The sequence below is a fragment of the Lemur catta genome, chromosome 1 (genome assembly GCF_020740605.2).
Source record: "Lemur catta isolate mLemCat1 chromosome 1, mLemCat1.pri, whole genome shotgun sequence".
NCBI classification, from domain to species: domain Eukaryota; kingdom Metazoa; phylum Chordata; class Mammalia; order Primates; family Lemuridae; genus Lemur; species Lemur catta.
In genome coordinates this window covers 241013776-241037097 of record NC_059128.1, presented here as the reverse complement: position 1 = coordinate 241037097, position 23322 = coordinate 241013776, and the positions used below count along the sequence as shown (strand labels likewise).

General features: G+C 38.0%; 1 protein-coding gene across 1 annotated transcript in view; it reads right to left on the bottom strand.

The window, feature by feature from the left end:
* LOC123630595 (ABI family member 3 binding protein) overlaps positions 1-23322 on the bottom strand; it is a 221947-nt gene that overhangs the window by 62170 nt on the left and 136455 nt on the right. Inside the window, exons 29-49 of the mRNA XM_045540393.1 lie at positions 23202-23291; positions 21835-21867; positions 20953-21036; positions 19153-19209; positions 18267-18350; positions 17092-17151; positions 14250-14309; positions 13338-13421; positions 12052-12111; positions 11177-11260; positions 10022-10081; positions 9183-9266; positions 7788-7844; positions 6684-6743; positions 6423-6503; positions 5637-5696; positions 3399-3473; positions 2471-2527; positions 1755-1826; positions 1245-1292; positions 426-500 (exon numbers count right to left, since the gene is read on the bottom strand). Of these exons, the coding sequence (XP_045396349.1) occupies positions 426-500; positions 1245-1292; positions 1755-1826; positions 2471-2527; positions 3399-3473; positions 5637-5696; positions 6423-6503; positions 6684-6743; positions 7788-7844; positions 9183-9266; positions 10022-10081; positions 11177-11260; positions 12052-12111; positions 13338-13421; positions 14250-14309; positions 17092-17151; positions 18267-18350; positions 19153-19209; positions 20953-21036; positions 21835-21867; positions 23202-23291 (1425 nt within the window). The remainder of the gene's footprint in view (positions 1-425; positions 501-1244; positions 1293-1754; positions 1827-2470; positions 2528-3398; positions 3474-5636; positions 5697-6422; positions 6504-6683; positions 6744-7787; positions 7845-9182; positions 9267-10021; positions 10082-11176; positions 11261-12051; positions 12112-13337; positions 13422-14249; positions 14310-17091; positions 17152-18266; positions 18351-19152; positions 19210-20952; positions 21037-21834; positions 21868-23201; positions 23292-23322) is intronic.

Below are 23322 nucleotides of genomic sequence, written 5' to 3'. Positions count from 1 at the left end.
CTCTCTTTTACCTGGATTGAATAGTTAAGCCTGTTTCTGGAGGTTTCTCTTAATTTCAAACACAAATTAGATATCTTAAAATACTTTTTACATGACCACAGAAGTTGTAAAACTAGTCAAGATGATAAAGTAATTAAAATTAGAATATATGTAAATAGAATATAAATGATCTTCCTCCGAAGCATTCCTATTTCTTGAATTAAACACTTGTAGAGTTGCTGAGAGGTGTTTTCTGTCACATCCTAAAGAAAATTCACAACACTGCCAGTTGAGTGCTTATTGAAGATAGACATCAGACAGGTAGAATCATCCATCAAAGACTGTGAGCAGAGTGATGAAGTCAGGGCCTTTGACATCTAGAAGTGACCTTATTGTCATTTTGCAAACACTCACCTCATACATGAAATACAAAATAACGTATTTACCAGGTTCAGTCTGAGGCTCATCTGGGCGGGGTAGGATTATAGGTTGAGAAGGCAGAGGTGATGCTTCTATGGTAACTGAAGGAAAGTACTTAGGTTACTATAGTGCTTGACATAGCTTGAGTATACACGACAGACAGGATGGTGACAAATAGACTTTTAAAAATAAAGAAAATTGTAAATCTGCAGCACAACAGCTGCAGATTGACTTCTTTATAATGCGTTTGGTTTAAAAAATCTTAGAGATGCCAGGTTACAAAGTACTTTTGAAATCCTCACACCCCATTAGGGACCCTACCTCAACAATGAATCTTTCTAAAGATATACTCAATAAGAATTATGGAGGGAAAAAGTAATTTAAAAATGTTATAGCATGAGCTAGTTAAGAAACACTGAATTTCAATTAAACAATGGAGAACAAAAGTCAAGCATGGAAATGAAGGTGATGGAATGAATGTTAATGGAAAGCATGTTGCTAGGTCAAAGTATAAATGGATCATTGCACAAAAAGGTATGATCTAAAACATTCAACACAATACCAAGCTGGCAGCATGTTCAATGTTAGGAAAAAAGATACTATAGATTCAACAGTTTCACTGACTTAAGTAGACAAAGAGAGCAAGGTCTTGATATAGAACTGAATGGGAGGAGAGCCATTTTGGGGCAATGGCTATGAATAGGAGCACCTAGAAAGAAAAGTAACTGCCATGGCAAAGAATGATGGTGCAACATGAATTCACAATGACAGAGACCCTGAGGTTCTCCGGTGATAGTGGCAACAAGGACAGAAAGCACACAGGGTCAGGCTGGTGAGGTTATTACCTAATGTGGTCTCAGGTGGTTCAGACACATACGTAATAGATTCCACAACTGTATCAAAACAAAGGAGAACAATTTTAAAAATTGTAAGAGATTAAGCCATAGTCAAGTATTTCTTTCTAGAATGTAAGCACCTTGTTCTGTAAAGAATTTTCATCATAATTTTACAGATAGCACAATGGGTTTAGGGAAAAACGAAGACACTCAGGAAGAAACTCCTATTCTATAATACCAATCCTCCAACTAATACTTATGTTTTAACTGTCATTCGTTGGCTTTCAACATTGTTATGCCTCAATCTTTAGATACCAGCAGAGAAACAGGAATTTGTTTCTGTATTCAGAGAGTTAATTACCACTTTAAGAATTCAAGAATGTCAGAAACTATGGCTCTTCATATCTGTTCTATTGTAGGTCAAGTACTACAGTTTGAACTTTCATGTTCCATGGATATAGCATAAGCCAAGTAAACATGCGTTGAATAAATGAATTAAAGCATGTAAACCTTTATCACCTTCAGTCTTTGACTCCTCTGGCCTGAGTGGTGCTTTGGCAGTGGGGTATACATAATCTGTTTCGGCAGGTGCTAGGGAAGACACAGGGAATGGCTGGTTAGTGGTGGGCAGCCCCATGCACACTGTAATGGAATCCTGGGTGTAATCTGAAAACAGAGGTATTTTAAGCAGATACCTTCTTGAGAGTAACATATTGGTAGATTATAAAGATGACTATGATTTAGGACGGCAGAAATGAAGGCGGGAAACGAAGGCAGTATGCTGTGTTGGAAACACACACACATGATAACTGGCAGAGTCTACAGCAATTTCTAGCAAAACACATAATTTCACTTCCTTGCATATTTGGTATAAGGATTCTGGTAAGAAAAAGACATAGAATGAGTCCCTCAAAAGCATGAGGGATGAATTATAAAAATGATATGAAAATGAAAAATAAGATGTACATAATCATACTGAAAGAGTGACCAGAGTATTAAAAAATTAAATTTGGCATTCAGAGTGAGAAGAAAGTAAATAAGGAAATTCTGAAACTCGTGAAGCAATGCAGCAGACACTAGCACAATGTGCTATATATCTTGACTTTCAAGACCCACTGGATGAGCACGGGCAGGTGGCTATGAAATGTCAGAAAGCATAAGGACATCCAAAGATGACCTTTGCAATGAGATGGAAAAGCACATACACCTGACTTCCCACTGGGAGACATTTTTACCTATAGTCTCCTTTGATGACTCAGTGCTAAAGATAACCGATTCCAGAACGTCAGAAGCTAGCAAAAAACACAAAACAGTACAATGGATCAAGGATGGGTTGTTGTGAGCATTGAATGAATTAATACAAACTAAGTATTTAGAAAAATGCCTTGCATCTAGTAAGTACTCAACGTTAACTGTTAGGATAACAACATTATCAGTAACACTAAAGGGAGCTCTAGTAACTGAATTGAACTCACAATATTTTAACTGTTATAGGTTACCATTAACAGCCATACTTTGTACCTTCAACATGAGTACCAAAATGTCATTTATCTAATTAGAAGACACTGGAAAGGGATGAAAAGAAATTACAATCCTATGCTAGAAGAAAATTGGATATAGCGTTTCAAAATAAATGCCAGGAAGTAGCAACAGCATTGTTGATATCAATTTAAACAATTTGTTTCCAATTTTGAGTGGCAGTCTTTACAGAAGGCTGTATCTTTACTGAAGTGAGAACTTTCTCCTTTCTTGATGGTCACAACTGAACTATCATTCTTTTCAGACAGCAGAGCACAAATTTAGTTTACTACTAAAGAGAACCGTAAGTTTGTGCTTGTTGATGAAAAATAAAGTATAAAATCAGTTCTTCTGAGTGGTTGATCACTTAATCAGATACATGATTTTCTAAAACGATACAGAGCAAACTTAATAAAGTATTTTTATACAGTTGAACAACATAATATTAATATAATGTATTACTAATTTAACACCAACATACAATCATGGAAAGAGCATTGTACAGTATTTATGGAGAGCTATTAAATGTCTGTTATATAATTTCCAAATATGATTTTTTTATATTTGTAAATACAATGCTTTGAAGATTATAGTGTGTTCCCTGAAGCTCACAGTGTACCTAAACAGATAAAACAGTCTATTTACCAGGTTGACTTCGTGTCATTTCTAGGCTTGGTGATGTCACTGGTTTCAAAATAAGGGTTTGCAGTTCAGTGGGAGCTGAAAGAACACGGTTTAAGTTGTAAAAGCAATTATGAATAATCTATTTCACATGTTTTAGACAGAGGTAGCAATGAAATGAAAAACACAGACCCTGAAAATCACAATGTAATGGAAAGCCATGCAGAGTGCGCACCATTTAAAGCAGAGGTCAGCAAACCATGTCCTTCCCAAATTCAGTCCTCTGCCTGGCCTGTGAGCTAAGAATAGTTTTTACATTTTTTGAACGATAGGAAAAAAAGAAGAGTATTTCATGACATGTGAAAATGGTATGAAATTCAAATAAAGTTTTATTGGAACAAAGCCACATCAGAAACTAAAATGATTCAGGTCAAATTTATCTTATCAGCTTTGGTTGCCTTTAAGCTACAGTAGCAAGTTGAGTAGTTGTCACAGAGACTGAATGGCCTACAAAATCTAAAACATTTGCTGTCTAACCCTTCACAAAAAAAAATTGCCTATCCCTGACTTAAAGAATCCTTCAAGAAAAGCAAGAGCCTATTTGGCAAAATTAGGTTCTCAATCTACTATTGTATCTGAACCTTAATTCCCATGAAGACTTTCTAAACGCTTTTTATAGCTGATCTCATGACAGTAACTTTAACAAAATGTTGAATATTATCTTGGAGTGTTTTGTTCTGTATTCCAGCTTCACTACCCCCTTGGGTACCTTCACAACAGGTATCGAGACTTTTTGTTTTATTTTTGCTCTTCCCACCCACTAATCTAAATCCTGTAATTATTTCAAAGCCCAACTACTGTTGGCCCACAATTATTCTTGACTCCTTTGAATAATTTCTATCACTCTGTTAGGCTGCTCTTGTACAGGCAAATTGTTCTACATCTATAAAACTGTATCTAAGAAAACCTTAGGTGTTCTTTACAATCACATGGCACTCTGTTTGAGAGGTGAAATATGCCCTTATTTTTCATCTCCATCTCTGCTCCTTACCCGACTGCTAATATGGTGCTAGGGACACAGAGAGCAAGGAAAGAATTGTTACTTAAGCAAAAGCAGCAGCAGTGTCTAAAAAGAAATGAATGAAATGGTACAAGAGAACTGAGTAAGATGCATCCTTTGTCAGAGACAATCTTTATGTAGGATATACAAGATGAATTTAAGCTGCAACGTAGATCTCCCTCAACAATGAACCTAATGATGAACCCTGTGGTTGTCAAACTGTTGTTCATTATTAGTGTCTTATCTTTCAAAAGGCATAAAGGTGGGAAGTTCAAGCCACCTTATTGTCATTCCTGGGACCCAAATGCAATGTGCAAGAAGGACTCCTTAATCCAGAAACCATAGATTTTCCTTATTTCAACTGAGAAGCTTCAGGAAGTTGAAAGTTGGCAGGGGGTGGATGGGGCTTCTCTCCCATCCACCTTTGTGTTTTTGAAACTAAAGGAAGATCTTGGGTTGCTATAGTGTTTATAGGTCTAGAAACCATGAACAGCATTTTATGTGGATCTGTGTTTTCTAAAGTATAGTAGAATTTTCTTGAGTTTATTTCCTAAATTAAAAAATACAATTTCATTTCTTATCACTGAGGGTTCCTTTAGAGACCAAAATCACATATAAAGTTTATTTGTTAATTAAAGGACTAAACATTAACATGCATAGATACTCAGAAGGGTCCCTACTTAGTAAAGATTAAGAGCAACTGCTAAACTGTGGTGGAGAAGAGGAGTACTCTAGCTCACTGACGATTGAGGAGCTTGGAACTTTCACGGAAAAACTTTTTGTTGTTGTTAATGGGGACACCTTGTTCTTTAAAATAAGAAGAGAACAATGAGAATAGCACATAAGATCTTGTAGAAAGTAAGTTACTAAGAGGGAGTTCATGGTACTTAATTGTTGTTGCTTTATAAATCTAAATATTAAATAGAAGGGGAACAATTTGGACCTCAGATTTAACATTGAATCATATGGTGCAATTTTAATGAGGGTTTCATGGCAGAGGGATGCCCTTCACTGGATCCAGGGACATCTGTTAAAAACAACAGGTAACACTTGAATTAAGACTCCAGATTACTTATAAGATGAAGTGTAAAATGGAGTGAACAGCAGTCTCAGGAAGCAGGAGCAGCTCGGTCATGATAGTGATGGAGTGGGTTTTTAATCAGCAAGACAAAGCATTCAACAAAAGTCTCAAAAATCATTACCTAATGTTATTCCTGGAGCCTCAGTACTATGAACAACAGGTTCGAAGGCTGGAACGGGAACTAACCAAAAGCAACAACATGAACACGAGAAAGCTTAAATACACATGAAAACTATTAGTTTTTCTCTTAAAACATGAGTTTCAAATGATAATTTTTTTAAAACTTTGGAATTAGGAAGCAAATAGTTGCTTTTTGGAGATTTTGCCACACTAGCAAGAACAATTCATTGCAGAAGGCAGTCACAAGACTTGAACTCTGCTAACATGTTTTAGTATTGTTCACACGAGGTTTTCCTAGTATTTGGCTTTCTGATTGTAACTAATGTGGAAGTTTGCTTTGGAAATCTGTTTAGGCAATATATATAAATGGATATATATATATATAAATGAATATATAAATATATATGAAAGCAACTTATTGCATTTCTTGGAAGTTGAAAAAATACCTGCTTATATAATCAAGGCTACAACAAATAGATCATATGTTTCAATGCAGATATAGCAACAAATAATCATGAGTGACCCTGCCAATCTCGCTGCAAACACATCTTTAAAAAGAGACCAAGAACTTTGTTGAAACCATGCCATTTAAGAGATCAGGCACACAAGTTTCCTCAAACCATGTCCTCCTGGACAGCTCTGTAGGAGAAGCAGCTGCTAACCATATGGCATAGCTTGATTCTTAGAGAACATGATACCAGCTACCCCCCTTTATAGGCACTGCTTTAGGTCCCACTGGGACAGGCTGGCAGGGCTCACCCCTCAAACCACAGAATCACGCATTTACCCGATTTGGTCTGAGGTACTTCAGGACTTCGTGTGGTTTTAGGTCTGGGACGTGGACGATGTGTTCGTTGTGTTTTAGGAGCTGAAGGAAGAAAATCTGGATTACTCTAGTGCAGGTGGCTTTGGAGCAATATCAAGCTAAAGGACAGCAGAGGGTGACAAGATAGTCTCGTAAGACTGATGACAACGTGATTATGATGATGATGAAATGGGTTTGGAAATAAGCAGAGAAAAATTGTTGAGGAACACAGAATATCATTACCTAATGTTGTTTCTGGAGCCTCAGTTCTAAAAGTGACAGGTTCAAGGACTGTAGCAAGAACTGGCCAAAAAATGATAAAATAAACCAAAGAGATTTATCAAATTCACTTGAAGATTAATTTCACAATTTAATTTTAAGTTTCATAACTGAGACAAAAGTGACACTTGTTCTTTGCAGATTTGGCCAAACTGTGGACAGATACCCATTCATCTCATAAGACAGACTTGCAGGACAGCATTGCATCCAGCTAAATATCACTATGTGGTCAACAAGATGTTCCCCTGGATGTTTGATTACCTGATCCTTGCTAATGTAGATGACTGCTGGACAAGCTTTTTACACATTTACATAACATACACTTTTCTAACTCTACAGAAAAAGCATTTAGCAGTCTGCTTGCATTTCTGTAAAAGTTAAGATAAATGTCTACCGTTTTTGCTCACTATCTAAATTATTGTGGGTACAACAAAGATTTCATATGTTTGAAAGCATAAAGAGTAACATAATTATTGAACTGTACACATCAAAATCTCTTAAGTAGTAGTTCTTGATTAAATAAAAGTTAAGAACTACTGTTAAGCCTTGTTCAAGGAGGAGAAAGAGTCAGTCTACACTACCATAGAAACCTACCATATGTATTTTCTAAACTTGGGCACATTTTAAAATCTGACAATTTACTAAAAACAACATTCCTTGAAGCAACAAATCCACCAATATATCACACAGATCCTAATACAACAAAAATTATATGATCAGAGAAATATTGTATTTCTACAACTGATGAGGGAGAGGCAGTGTAAATAAGGGGTAGACGGAGACTGAGTTTAAAATAGTTAATTAATGTTGTTTAAACAAATGTACATGATCACATGAGACAAAGTTGAGCAGTTACATAGCAGTGTGATGTCCTGAAATTAGTTCATGCAATTCTCTTAAGTTCAGCTGATAACTTGACATAGAGCCTACCACAGTTTCAAGATAAAGACTATAATGGATGACAACAAAGGATGATGGGATGGTCTTGAGATGCAGGAAAAACTGTAACTACAATGGTATGACAATGAGCAGGAGAAGCTCTATCTGAAGGACACACATTCTCATTACCCGTGGTCTCTGGCGCTTCAGTTCTAAGAGTACCAGGTTCAAGATCTGTAACAGGAACTAATTAAAAGCAATGAAATAAACACTTGTGAAAAATCAGGTAATTAAATCTGACCAGCACAATATTGCTTCAATATATGTACACCAATTTTAAGAAATTTTATGAAATATTATTTGAAGATTTGGTCACCTTATAGCCAGGTAAACAATCTTTTAAGAGGCACCCAGTCATAACTTACACAATCTGGTAAGCATCTCAAAGCCAACTCACTAGTCTTCTAGGTATCTAAGTACCTAATTCTAGCTACTATAGAAGACTGGCCTAGAAACTTGTTTAGATATTTTACCAAATATATACTTATCTAACTATCCTGGCAACTGCTGGCTTTTCTGTGGAAGCTTTAAGAAAATAGCATGTCTAAGTGAGCACAGATACAATTAATAGCCTTTCTGTTTGAGAGGAAACATAGCAAAGAATAAAGCAAAGTGAACCGTGCTCATCTTGTTGAGAACTCATATTTAGAAATAGGCTGAGATATCATTGGAGGCAAAGGCACTCAACAAATCAGGATAAGGGACAATCAGTATGTGGTACCCAGTAGAGTAGCTCTCTGCTCTAACCACAAAAACGCAGTATCCTAGATTGGAGAGATTGCTGATGCTTTTGGGTCAGATGCAAAATTCTGACTCATAGTGTCAAACGCTTTCTTCAACTGCTGTTATGGACTCTTCCAAATGCAGCACTGTCATCACCACTTGGAAGCAGAATCCTGCTTATTTCAGGAAGCCTGTTCCCTCTGACTGGCCTCTACACCTCCTTTCTTTCTGCCTCCTTTCATCTCCAAGATTTTAAGACCCAACTTCTTTCCAAGTCTTTATTTCTGTTCTTTACAAACTTCTCTAAGCTCACAGATGTTTATAGCACCCCCAAACCACATTTGATTTGTGCAGACACACTGCCTTGGTTCCATCTTTGAATGTTTCCTACTGGGGCAGGCTTTGACCCTGACTATGCTACAGAACAAGAAGTAACAAATAAGCCACCCCTTCCTCCTGTGATATCCTCACAGCTCTTGTGGCTGTGGGAGGATGGAAGGCACTTAATATTTGTTTCTAGAAACAAAAATGCTTGGTTCTACCTTGTCTTTCAAAGAAGAATTGAATGAAATAAGTAGTAAATAAGATACATAGAAAAAGAAAAGACTACTTGTGTAGAAAGCACAAGGAATGCTGCTGCCACACCCCCAACTGTGTTTTCCTTTGCTGACTCAGTAGTGGGAGCATTTCATGCCTTCGCCCACACAAGGCTCACATGGGCCGTCACTCCCACCATGAGCCTCGGTCATGGATTCCCAAGAGCTGCTAGGATCCCCTCCTTAACCAAAAATCCACATTTACCCGGTGTGGTTTGAGGAGCCTCAGGACTCGGTGTGGTTTTAGGTTTGGGACGTGGACGACGAGTTCGTTTTGATGTTTTAGGAGCTGAAGGAAGAAAACCTTTAGTTACTACAGAGTCTATAGCTCAGAAGCTAAGGGTAGCATGACACACGACTCTAGATTTCCAAAACTTACTAGATTTTCTCATGTTTCAGGAAATTTATCTTAACTATTTACTTAGAAACTTGCACCCTTATTATAATAGTATGTCCCCTTTTACAATTGAAAGTTCATTAGGAGGATGTGTCGTATATAAAATGATTAATTTAAGAAGAGAAGAACCGTCAATAGGACTCATCAAATAAAAAGCTGCTAAAATACCATGCTGCTGGTGGTAGTGGTCAGTTACAAGCTATTTGACAGTTTACTAAAATAAAACCACACAATTAACTAAGATATCCACCAAAGAATATCACGTAGATAGCATAAATAAATAGAACTTTAGATTCACAAAGAAACTCCCTGGCACCACAATAATTGTTAGAATAAAAAAATTGCTTTTTAAAGTTACCTTTAATAAAACATTGGTTAAAAAACACACAAGACGAAAAAACAATTTCGGATGGTCACATGCCCGAAAGATAACCTGAGTTAGGTTCATGCATGGCTCTCTTAAAAGCAAGTGGTGACTTGTTTTAAGAGTCAGAGTTTTTAATACTTTTAGGATGAAGAATATAATGGAATGGCAACAGATGATGATGATGTAGTCTTACAAAATGGAGGAACGTGTGGCTATGACATTGATGGAATGGGTTTGACAATGAGAAGGAAGAACACTGAGGATCACAATGTATTATTACCTTGTGTTGTCACCCAGGTCTCAGTTCTGAGTGTAACAGGTTCAAACTCTGCAGTAGGAACTGACCAAAAGCATTAAAATAAACCAAATGATTGTTTTAAATGAATAAAACTGAAAACTTTTTCTTCAAAATTAATCTTACTAATATAAACATGGTTTATAGAATTATATAGCAACTTTTAAAAACTGTTAAACTAAAAAAGCAGACAGTTGATTTCCTAAAATTTGGCCATACTTAAGTCAGGTACCTATTTTCTTATTCCTCATTCTTTGATTACTTAATTAATAATCCAAGTGGACCGTATGGGTATTGCTAAGAACTCATCTTTGGAGAGAGACTGAGGCCTCAGCATGGTGGATCAAGTAGGGTATCCCTCTATTCCAAGCAAAGAGGGAGCATGCCTTGAGGGGAAGAAGAGCCTGCTGATGTCCTCCAGATCAAATCTCAACTGCCCCCTAAGGCACCTATGCCTCTCCACCATGGGTATCCATGGACCCAATAAGATTCAGAAAGGTTTTGACTACTGTCTCGAAGTAAGACATCTCTACATAAGTTTTCCAGTTAGACTCTCTCCCCTGGTTGGTCTCTACTTAAGTGTCTTCTTTCTGATTTTATTCCTCCTACCCTTCTACTAATCCATGTGATTTCAAGACTCCAGCTCCCTCTTAATCTATGTTTCCCTGCTCTAAATATTTACATATCTAGCCCATCTTGTTGGTAACATTCAAAAACCAATCTTGCATTTGTATAGAGACTGCCTAATGCCATCTTCTACTTTATTTACTAAGGCAAGCCTTCTGCTGTCAACTATCTTGCAGGTTTGAGAACTTACACATGTCCCTCACATCTGATGCATACACCTAACCTAAAAGGTGCTAATAGGATTTGGAGGACACAGAAGGCACTTAATAAATGTTGATTTGAACTAAATATGCCTAAATTTTCTAAAGAAGTTTGATTTTCAAGAGCTAAACAGAAGTTAATAAAATACACAGTGCTAGGGAAGATTGCACACGGGAAGAACGAGGCAGTGGGACCTGTCGCTGACCCTGAGTTGTATCTTCACTCCCACAGGGGCCTATCGGTTACTCCCAGCCACTGACATTACTCTTGAGATCCTGCTGGGACTCTTTAAACCAGGAACACATGGTTTACCTGGTTTAGACTCAGGTGCTTCAGGACTTGGTGTGGTTTTTTGTCTGGGACGTGGACGACGTGTCCGTTGTGACGTTTTGGAAGCTGAAGGAAGAAATCCTCGCGTTACTCCATAACTACATTACCTATGTCTGAAAGCCATGGGAGGTGACAACATGACTTCAGACCTTCTATAGCTTATTAGATGTTTGACTTCTTAGTTTAAGATAAAAGAAGTATCCTTACAGATCTTTTATCACAGAAAATTCTTTGAAGACAAAAATCACTTTATAATTCAAGAAATAAAGATTAGTAATTATAATCAAAGTCTCACAGGGCAGCTTGACTAGGCATCGAAAAGGTGAAGAACCATTGCTTAATTTGAACAGATAATGAAGGACAGCCCCACCAAATCTGGAATTTATAATTTAATCTTTTTATCTTTGGCATGTTTTCTATATAACTATTAAGATAAGAACATATTACTAGCTTAATAGAAATAAAATACTACGCAAGTAGAAAAATACGGCACAAATCTAGATGCACAATGAATCCTCTTGGCCCTATGAGAGCTGTTAATGACTTTGTCTGTCTAGATAAGAGATAGAGACCTGTGATACATTTCAAACACAGCTTTATCACAAACACTGCTTAAACAAAATACGGACTGACATGACAATTTCAAGTAGGTTATATGGCAAATGATTGTCCTCAGGTAGGTTCATGCATGACTGGTTTTCTTAAAAACAATAGATAATTTAAAAGTCTTCATAATTTTAAGAAGAATATAATCGAATGGCCACAAAGAATGACAATGCTGTCACATGAGACAAATTGAAACTCCAGGTTTGATGATAAGCAGAAGACTTGTTGAAAATACAGTGTATTAACATTACCTAATGTTGTTCCTGGGGCCTCAGGTTTAACAGTCACAGGTTCTAGGACTGTAGCAGGAACTGATCAAAAACACAGTAAGTCAAAGAGATTTTAAAATGTATGAGAAGTTAGAGAACTCATATGCCAACAAATCTTACTAGTATATTGATTTTCTAGATAAATAAAGAAAAAAAATTAGCTTCCTCATTGAGGGGATTTAGCCAAACTATAGTCATGGTCAGTCTTAGGCTCAGCTTTTGAACTATCTTGAGCAGCTTAAAGAATTCTCCTAGGCTTTAACTAATGAATATTAACTGATATTGAAAACTCTGCACTGGAAAATATTTTAATGCATTTACCTAATATACACTTAGACATTATGTTAAAAAACATGATTACCCTATACTTCCGAACATAAGTACTCTGTATAAGTAAACTTGGATACAATAGTTTGTAAGTCTGAAATAGATATAAAAATTAATCAAAGTGAACTATGTTGATCTTGCCAGGAACTCATCTATGGTCTGAGACCTCTGTCCAAACCATGGTACATAAGAGAGGATAAAGATGGTCACTGTCTGTAATATCCAGTAGAACAGCTGTCTGCCCTCAGCCCAGAAAAAGGAGACATCACAGACTTTTGATGTCTCTGTATCATATCTAAGCTCCGGAATCAGGTCCTCAAATCCTCCTTCAACTGGCTTGATGTACCCTTCCAAATGCAGCATCATTAACACCATATTTCGGCCATCTAGAAGTAGTCCATCTAGACTGCACTGCCACCTGGCCGACCCTCACACACGTGCAGTCCTTCTGCCTTGGTTCTCATTCTTCCCTCCATTCATCCAAATCCTGTAGTGGGCCCAACATCCAAGTCCAGCCCACCTTGATCTTTTCCTTCGCTAGATCATTCCTTCATGGTTGTATTCAGCAAGCATATCCTCAACTCTACTATTTTAGAAGTAGAATAAGTCTCCTACAGCTGGAGCATCACCCACGGTCACCAATGTGGGAATAGGAATACACAAGGGACTTAGACTTTGTTTACTTAAACTGAACATGTTGGCTCTGTTAAAGTTTTACCTTTAAGATTTGAATCGAATTTGATGGTAAGAAATATACTAAATATATAGTTTCAAAGAATAGTCTCACATAGAAAGCATAAGATATTCTGGTGCCAGTGAGGTCTCACTCCTTGAAAGCCGGGCAGAGGAGCAGCCACTACTGCCCACCATAGGCTTTGCTTCAGGTCCCTCCAGGACAGGCTGACGGGGCTCACCCTTAAACCAAGGAATCACACATTTACCCGGTTTGGTCAGAGGTGCTTGAGGGCTTGGTGTGGTTTTAGGTCTGGGACGCGGACGACGGGTTCTTTGCGATGTTTTTGTAGCTGAAGAAAGAGAAGCCTTGTGTTACTCTAGGCCTTATGGTACTGCATACTGAGGAGAGGTTTTCCCAAAATTTGTTAGATTTTCTAAAGTTCCAAGAAATTGTCTTTTTAGTTTTACTCCCTCACTTCTTTTATGCCAATGTGTTTTCTTTTTATCATTGATAGTACTTTGGGGGCAAACTCATGTATACAGTTGAGTTGCTCACCCAAGGCATGAAGGATCAGCACTTGTATTGAGAATCTCATGGAATTCCTCACTGGGAGAGCAATGACTGAGACAATGTTCATTGAAAGGAGAGGGGAAGTTAGGGTCTCACTAAGGAAGAGACTTATAATTTAAAATTTCAGATTTGGGTAATTTCCTATTTGTCAAATTAGTAATAACACATATCATTACTGAAAGCACCAACAAAGAAACAAACATATCATGCAAATAGCTTTTTAAATGTAGAAACTTAGATGTGCAAAGGAGCATAGGAGTAGTCATTATTGCTGATCAGCCTAGGTAAGAAATAAATCCCAATTTGTTTTAAATTCAGTGTCAACACAGAACACTGTTAAATGAATCATAAGATGACATGACAATTTCAAATGGCAGGTAACAGTTTGAACAAAGCGCATGCCTGGCTCTCATAAAAACAACAGGAAACTTGTTTTTAAGAGGCTTTGGTATTCTTCAGGCGACTGAAATGATCGAATGGCAAAAGGGGACAACATTCACCATCTCACAGAGGAGAAAAGCCATGTTACAGGGATGGAGACTGAATGGATTGCACAATGAACAGCAAAAGCACTTGGCAAATCGCCTGGTAACGGCAGAGTCATTACCTAAGGTTGTCCCAGGGGTCTCAGTTATAATATTAACAGGTTCAAAGTCTGTAACAGGAACTGAATAAAATAGAGAGTTTTTAAAAAGACAACGTATAAAGAGCTACAATAATTCGCTTCAAAATGAATCTTGCTAGTATAACATTGCCCCTAGTATAATTTTTAAGAAATTTCTGGATGATGGGCATTATGGACTGAATTGTATTTTGCCCCAAATTCATATGTTGAAGCCTTAACCCTCATAGTAATTATATTTGGAGATAGGAACTTTAAAGAGTCAATTAGGTTAAATGAGGTCCGTAAGAGCGAACCCCTAATCCAGTAACACTGATGGCCTTATCCAAGGAGGAGGAGACACCAGGGATGTGCGGATACTGAGAAAAGGCCATGTGGGCACACAGAGAGAAGGCAGCCATCTGCAAGCCAGGGAGAGAGGCCTCAGGAGAAACCAAACCTGTGGACAACTTGATCTTGAACTATTGGCCTCCAGAGCTCTGAGAAATACATTTCTGCTGTTTAAACCACCTTATCTGCACTATTTTGTTATGGCAGCCCTAGAACAAACTAATTCAAAGGGAAATCAATCATTCTGCAAGTCTTGGCCAAGCTGTAGCCAGCTATGCTGTCTCATACCTCTCTGTGTAGTGCCACGTGAGGCAAACGAATTCTCTGGTTATACTGCTTGACTATCTGAATATAATACAGAAGACTTTAGGACATTTTCAGGTATTTACTTAAATATGTTTCTAACCATTCTCAAGCAGGTGAAAACCTAATTTGCACCAGAGGATGCTGAATAAAGAGAATATCTACTTTGTTTATCAAATTATGGTTGCAGAAAAAGTTCACAACATCCAAGCAATCACTACACAAATAACTAAAAATGACTATGATGAACTATGATGACCTTGCCAAGAACTCAGCTTTCAAAAGAGTTTGTTACTTCTGTTCAAAGAAAGGTATTGAAGATGACTGGGTAAGGGGCAGCCATTCGGTCTGTGGCATCCAGTAAACCACCTGTCCATTCTCTGCAGAGTGAAAACATTGCCCAGTGTGGAAAGAAGAGGTTTCGGATGCTCATGGAGCAAGGTCAGACTCAATGAGTAAGACACTTTTCACGGTACCATCCAAAGGCGGCATCACCAACAGAAATGCTTTGACTGACCCTAGAAGCAGCAGGATCTCTGCCCTCCCTGGTTGCTTCTACACATATCCTATTTTTTTTTTCATCTTTGCTCATTCTCACCTCCCCATTTGTACACATTCTGATGTGACTTCGAGGCCCAAACTTTCTTCCTGTTCTATTGAAACCCACATGGATATTTTACTTCAAGATCTTATAATGAGTCTAACACTTAACATTTATATACCCAAGAAAAATCTTGAGTTTGCAAAAATACCCTGCCTTATTCTCATTTTCTAGGCTTTTCCTGCACAAAACGGTTTTGTGTTCAACTAGCCTGCAGACTGAGAAGTAAAACATGTCTCCTATTAGGCAGTTAGAGGGAAGATCCTACAGGTGTCTTCTAAACATATACTCTTTGCCAACCCTGGAGTATAAAAGACCCTCAGGGTACCCTCGCTAGGGAGTGTGTGGGTTTCCACCATTTCACATAGTAACAGGTTCCAGGCTTCTTAAACCAAGGACTCTGTATTTATTTGGTGTAGTCTCAGGTGCAGCTGGGCTTGGAGTGGTTTTAAGTTTGTGCTGTGAATAACATGTCCATTGGGAGGTTTTGGAGGTAAGAAAAAGATAACCTTTAGTTATTTCAAGGCTTATGGTTCTACAAATCATAGACTTTTAAAAAAAATCTTCAAATTTTCCAAAGCTTGATAAGATTTTCTTGAGCTTCAGAAAGTATATTTTTGTAATGCAAAGTTTTTGCTTCTACTATGCTTTTATTTTGTTATTGAAGATAGTTTGAGTGCAAAATTGACATTTTAAGTAAAGTTATTAATTCAGAGAGTCAGAATTGATATTTTTTAATCACATTCTTCTAAAGTTCCTTGCCTGGATTTAAAAGGTTAAAAATCTTCTAGGCCAGGAGTGGTGGCTCATGCCTATAATCCCAGAACTTTTGGAGGCTGAGGCAGGAGGATTGCTTGAGGCCAGGAGTTCGAGACCAGCCCAAGCAACATAGTGAGACCCTGTCTCTACAAAACATAGAAAAGTCAGCTGGGCATGGTGGCATGTATCTGTAGTCACAGGTACTTAGGAGGCTAAGGAAAGAGGATCATTTGAGCCCCGCCCAGGAGTTTGAGGCTGCAGTGAGTGACAATGATGCAATTGTACTCTATCCTAGGGGACAGAGCGAAACCCTGTCTCAAAGCACAAAAAAAATGAATCATCTAAACTATGACGGACACTAAGGGAAATCAGATTCACACTAAGAATGGGGCTTATTATTTATACTTATAAACGCTGATCATATTTTCTGTTAGGCAATTCACTGAAAACATATTAACTGAACATTAACAAAACAACAAAAATAAAGGGCAGATAAAAAAAGGTAGATATACAAAGGGTATATAAAGAAACTTCTGTGTTACAGTCTGATTAGTATAGATCAGGGTCAGACACTACCAAGGATATATGAAATTTACCTTAACAGAGAACTCTGATTAATCCAAAAACAAAGTGACACACAACAAATTTTCAGTCACAGGGCAGGAAGAGATCCCACCCTAGAGTTAGGCCTGGCTCTCTTATGAACAAGAGGCAACTTGTTTTATGCACATTTAACCCTCATAAAATGAAAAATGTAACTGGATGACAACATAGAGTGGAATGAGCTTGACAATGAGCAGAAAAAGCTTTCTGAAGGTCAGAAAGTGGCATTACCAAGTGCTGTCTCTGGAGTCTCTTTTGTAGGAGAAACTGGTTCAAAGACTGTAGCAGGAACTGGCAAAAATAATTTAAAAAAAACCTAATTGAAACATTAAATATTTATAAGAACACAGAACATTCACTTCAAAAAGAATTTTACCAGGATCATGATGTGTCCAGAGCACAAAGCCAACACGATTAACCTTCTGAGCTGAGGGGATTTGGTACCTCTGCCCTTGGGCACCAATTTAACTCAGGAGAGATTGCCATCGACCTGTATTCAGACAACAGCCCATGTGAAGCTCCCCAGAAGGTTTTCTCATTCTTTGTGGCCTACCCTAGTAGGCCACACCCATCTTGCTGAAAACTCATCTTTGGAAATAAACACGAGCTTTGTCCAACCCGGGTACTTAAGAGAGCAGGATAAAAGATAGCCACTCAGTCTATGGTATATCAGGCATCCATCCGTCCAACACCCAGAGAAAGCCTGACTCTGTATGGATGCTAATGATTCCTAGATGAAATCCAGATTCCTCAGTCCAGCACTCTGAACCTCTTCTCAGTTGGTCCTCCGGGGCCACTTAGCTGCAGCAGCCTCAGAGAAATGTTCTGATCAACACCTAGAAGCCTGACAGCCTCCATCAGTTGGAGAAACTCTGCCCCCTCTGACTGGCTTCCACACATTCTCTAACCTTTCTAAAATTCTCCATTATCCTTCCCCCAGAGTGATTTTTAAGTGATTATAAAAAAAAACAAAATAGAAAAAAATATATATGCTACAGAGACTATATGGCACACAAAGCCTAAAATATTTACATCTAGCCCTTTCTAGAAAATGTTTGCCAACTCCTACCCTAGATCCTTATTATAACTTACATGACTTTTATCGTTACCAAAAAATAATCACCCATTTGCATGAACGTACATTCTTAGCTGTTTCGATTTATCATATACATTCAATATGGAAAGGATGAATAGAATTGAATAATAAGTAAATTCAACGACATTGAGAGAGAAGATCCTAATTGACAAAGAGGAGGAATTTGGCTACCACGGCATCTCCGCAACCCTGCTCCCCATTGCCTGGTCTGACGTGGGGTCAGCCGCTGACTCTGACTTGCCACTTTGCTTTCTTTGGGCCCTGTTGGGGTGGGCTCCCAGGAGTTCTTGAGCAGGACCTACACATTTACCCAGTTCGGTCTGAGGTGCTGCAGGCCTTGGTGTGGTTTTAGGTTTGGGATGTGGACGACGAGTTCGTTCACGCACTTTGGGAGCTGAAGGAAGAAAATCTCAGGTTAATACAGTGTTTGGGTTCCAGAAGCTGTGACAGGATTATACTGGTTATAATTTCTTGAATTTCAGGAAATTGAGTTTGAAATATTCACTCCTATTTTGATAATGTGCCTCTTTCTATCATTCATGTTTCTCTAAAAAACAAAAATCATAGAGAAACATGAATTGAAATACCAAGGAGATTCTCACAGGGTTTCTTGAATGAAAAAAGTTCCAAAAACCTTGCCGAGTTATGGTGAAAGGGGGAGACGCAGGCTGATTTCATACTCATGGTGGTGCTTATAATTTAAATTTACCCGCCTTGGCATATTTTCTACTTTACTCCTTACTAAAACAAGACCACATCATTACCTAAGATGGCAAAACAAAAATAAAATCATACAGATGGTAAAAATGTAGAAATGTAGATCTGCAAAATAACTACATTACACCATAATAGCTGTGCAAATTTGCTGAGCCTACATCAGGGATAGACACCTTCATTCCCACCCCCATATTGATTATGAAACTCAGTAACAAAGAGTGTGATTAAAATGGTACATGAAAGCAAATCATCACAAATTCAAAGGCGTTACATTGCAGATATATAAACTGAACTAAGTTCATGCTTGACTCTCTTAAAAAACAAAGTGTTTTAATACTCTTCAATATGTTAAGAAGTAATTGAATGACAGGATGACACAGCAGTCTTGTGAAGTGTGAGAAGCTGTGGTTATGATGGTGATGAAATGCGATGGAAATGAACAAGAAAAGCACATGCTGATGGAGGTAACGTGACATTACCTCGTGTCGTCTCTGAAGCCTCAGTTCCAAGAATTGGTTTGAGGATTGTGTCAGGAACTGATCAAAGGTAATGAAAGAAACCAAAGAGATTTTGTGAATATATGAAATGTCAGAAAATTCATCTTACCAGTAAAAACAAGGTTTCTAAGGCTGCAAAGTTAATTTTTAATGTTCTTAACTCAAGAGAAAGTAGATGTATTTTTTTCTTTAATATTTCTCCAAACTTTAACCAGGCACTCATTTCATTCAGAAGTTAGTCAGTCATAGCCTTTGAACTCTACTGAACATCTCACTGAGGTCAACAGTAAGATCTCATTGTTGGTTAATTACCTGATGTGAACATGAATATCTATATGCTAGAAAACCTGGTTAGTCATTTTCTTAGAAAAATACGTGGTATTATAAAACATACCTCCTACTTCTGATATATGGGCTCATATGGCTTTGGGGAATTAGAAGGAACTAGTGCTTTTGTGGAAGCCAAAAACAAAAGAGCATCAGTTATAAGCAGTAATCGATAATGACAGATACAATAAACAGCTCATATGTTTGAATGTAAATGCAGTGTGGCAGACCCTTTGGTGATCCCCAGGAATTTCTGTCTCCAGGTATTAACCTTTGTGTAATCCCATCCTCTTGCGTGGGCACTGGACCTCTGACTTGCTTCTAACTGATAAAATGAGGCAAAGACGATGGGATGTCACTCCCTTGATTAGGTATACGCATGCACGTGCACGTGTGTCTGTGTCTGCCATGATAGCACAGGGGGGGAGAGAGACAGAGAAGGAGGGAACGAGGGAGGGAGCAAGGGTGAGAAGGAGAGGGTGAGTATGGATTATACAAAGGTGTTAACACCAGGAGAGGGGAATTGTTGGGGGTCACGCTAGAGTTTGCCCACCATGAATACTAACAGATCGCCAAAAGGAAGCTGAGACTACACTCATTAAGAGACTAAGTCGTTCATGAATACAGCAGTACTTAATGAGCTGAAGAACCACCTCTCAGTTATTTTTTATCATTAGGCTGGTTATCTTCACTTCTAAGAACAGCAAAAGCAGGATCCCGTGCAGAAGTAGGAATCACTAAAGCCCACTAGATCAAATTTAAGCTCTTGAAGAGACATCCCAGTCCTCTTGAATTCATCCTGTGGGCCCTCTGAACAGGAGAGTGTCAACAAGTTACCCTGTGCCTGGGGAGCCAGCTTCAACACAGCCCCTGCTTGGCAGCCTTTGTTCCCTCAGCCCTCTGCTCATCCAGCTTCTACAATGATTTCTCCCTAATTATCCTGAATCTTTCATCCTCTAAATATTTACCTTGCTCCTAGTATATAGCTTGTGTACTATGCAAGAAATCATCTTATGTTTGCATAAACACACTGCCTTATGTTACTTTCTACCTGGTTATGATGGAACAGCTCTTGTTTATGACTATCGTGCAAATGGGTTGGGAAATATAAAACATACCTCCTATTTCTGATATATGGGCCCATATGGCTTTGGGGAATTGGAAGGAACTTAATAAAAGTAGTTGATTTGAACTGATTGTGCTGGCTCAGTATTTTACAGCTTTAAGACACAAATGGAATCAAATAGCAAGAAAAGTAAGTAAAATGATCATTAATTGAGAAGATTTGCATGAAGGAAGCATGAGGTGCTCAGCTATCTCACGTTCTCCTAACAAGTAGCTTTTACTCTTAAGAGGGAGAGAGAGCATTTCCCAATGTAGTAGATGTGCATAGAATTTAGAGTTCCAACTGGGGTAGACCACTCAGATTCTTTAACCCAAAAACCACATATTTACCCAGTTTGGTGTGAGGTACTTCTGGCTGGGGTGTGGTTTTAGGTTTGGGATGTGGACGACGGGTTCTTTTTGTTGTTGCTGGAGCTAAAGGAAGAAAATTTAGCATTAATATGGTGCTGATGGCTCCAGAAACTGTGAATAGGATGATATAACATGGCCCTAAGTTTTTAAAAACTTGTTAGAGTTGAAGGGACTTTGTCTCTTTGGTTTGAAATTTTCTCCTTTAGTATATTTGTAGGTTTTCTCTGATAAGTGAAAGTTCTCCAGAGACCAAAATTATATCTACAATTACATTTAAGCAATGAAGATTAGGGACTATTATTTTCTTGAAAGTGTCCTAAATCTAAAACTGGTCACACATCACTGCTCAACTCTGATGGTGTGAAAGAGGTTCAAATCCACCTTATTCACTGATAATTTAACACCATTAGGCTTGGGCAAATTTTCCACTTGCTAATTTACTAAAATAAGTTTAAAAAACTCACTGAAACATCAACAAAACATAAAAAAAAGGTTACATAGAACTTGAAATATAGAAAGTAAGATGCTTAAAGAAATTTGAAGGTATCGTCATTGATCCTGCATGGGCAGTCTAAGTAAGGGCTATACGAGGAATCATAGTCAGATCTTGGCTCTAACAAACATTACTGTTCAGAGACTCAGATTGACCATGCAATTTTAGGTTGAGATATAGAGTGGACAGCTGTCTTGAATTAAGTCCATGCACATTTCTGTTAAAAAGTAAGAAAGCCTTCAATATTTTAAGATGAATACTCTGAGAGGATAACAACGGAGGAGATGACAATCATCTATACAACACCATACCTAAGTTTCCCAACGAATAAGAAAAAGCACTTCATGAAGGACGTCAAGAGTCATTACCTAAAGAAGTCTCAGGAGTAACAGGTCCAAAGTCTGTTGCAAAAAATGGTCAAAAGCAATTAAAAAAAGAAATGTTAAACATATGTGAAAATCCATCAAATTCTCTTAAAAATGAACCTCACCAGTGTAGCATTTGCTCCACAGCCAAAAAGCAAACATTTTAAAGTTCTCAAGTGAGGGTACACAGATATTTGTTCTAATAAGATGGATATATCCTTAGCATCTCCACATGGTTTGCACCAGTTTTTCTTTTCATATTCCCTGATGATGCAGTAGAAAACCCTGCTTAGAAAAATCTTTAGGCATCTTCTAATAACATTATATTTAACAATTATGAGAAAAGAATGTGAAAGTATAATTGATAACACTATAGACTATAAAATTAAGCACTAAATCATGATAGATGCAGTCACTGATACATTTAAGCAGATACAGTGATGAATACCCCAAATAGACAATGCTTTTCTTTGTTGAGAGGCCACTTTGGAAAAAGGCCAAGACCTTTGTCCAAAGGCATACAAAGAGCTAGATAGAGGTTACTTAGTCCATTGAATTTGTTAGTGCATTTCTCTGTTATCATGACAGAAAAGGTCTGACCCTTAGGATAGGAGAGCATACTGCACACAGTTGGCTCCAATCCAATCACTGAAGGCAGGCATTTGAGGTGCTCTTTGTGGACCCATCCAAAAGTAGCATCACCACCAAGCTAAAGGAATGTTGCCTTTCTCCCAATCAGGTTGCCCTTCCAATTCCTATCCTTCTGCTGTCACCCATACAGAAAACTTCCTACCTCTGTAAGATTCCTGCCCAGCCACCAACAAATCTACAAACTCTACAAATTTCAAGGTCCATATTATACTTCTCAGCCTACAGAGTTTTTGCTTCTCTAAGAATTAACTATGTGCCCAACAGTTGGTTAAACTTAATATTTGGTTTTCTCTACATTCCTTTATATCTATTTAGGTACCGTTTCATACAAGAGCATCTTCCCTCTTCAACTAAGTCATCTATTATTTCTAAAATATTCCCCACAGATACAAATGTGGCATTTAATAAAATGCATGATGAGTTGAACTAAATAAATTACTAGATACCTAACTAGATAAGTTTATGCTGAGCCAGAATCAAAGATGTAATTGAATGTCAGAGATGCAAATAAAATACCCAGGCACCAAAGAGATCCTCATGCAAACAGCATGGGGAAATCACAGGTACTGGCCAGAGCACTGTGTTGGCAGCAGCTGCTTTCCATGACTTGAAACTTTACCCTCAAGGGTCACAGGGGTTATTAGGTGGCATGTTAAACTGTCACTGCCATGTCATATCCAACAAGGTTCCACAGGGACCAAGAACCACATATTATTTACCTAGTTTGGTCTGAGGTGTCTCTGGGCGTGGCGTGGTTTTATGTTTGGGACGGGGACGACGTGTTCTTGTTCTTTGTGATGTTTTTGGAGCTAAAGAAAAGAAACTGGTTATTGTAGTCTT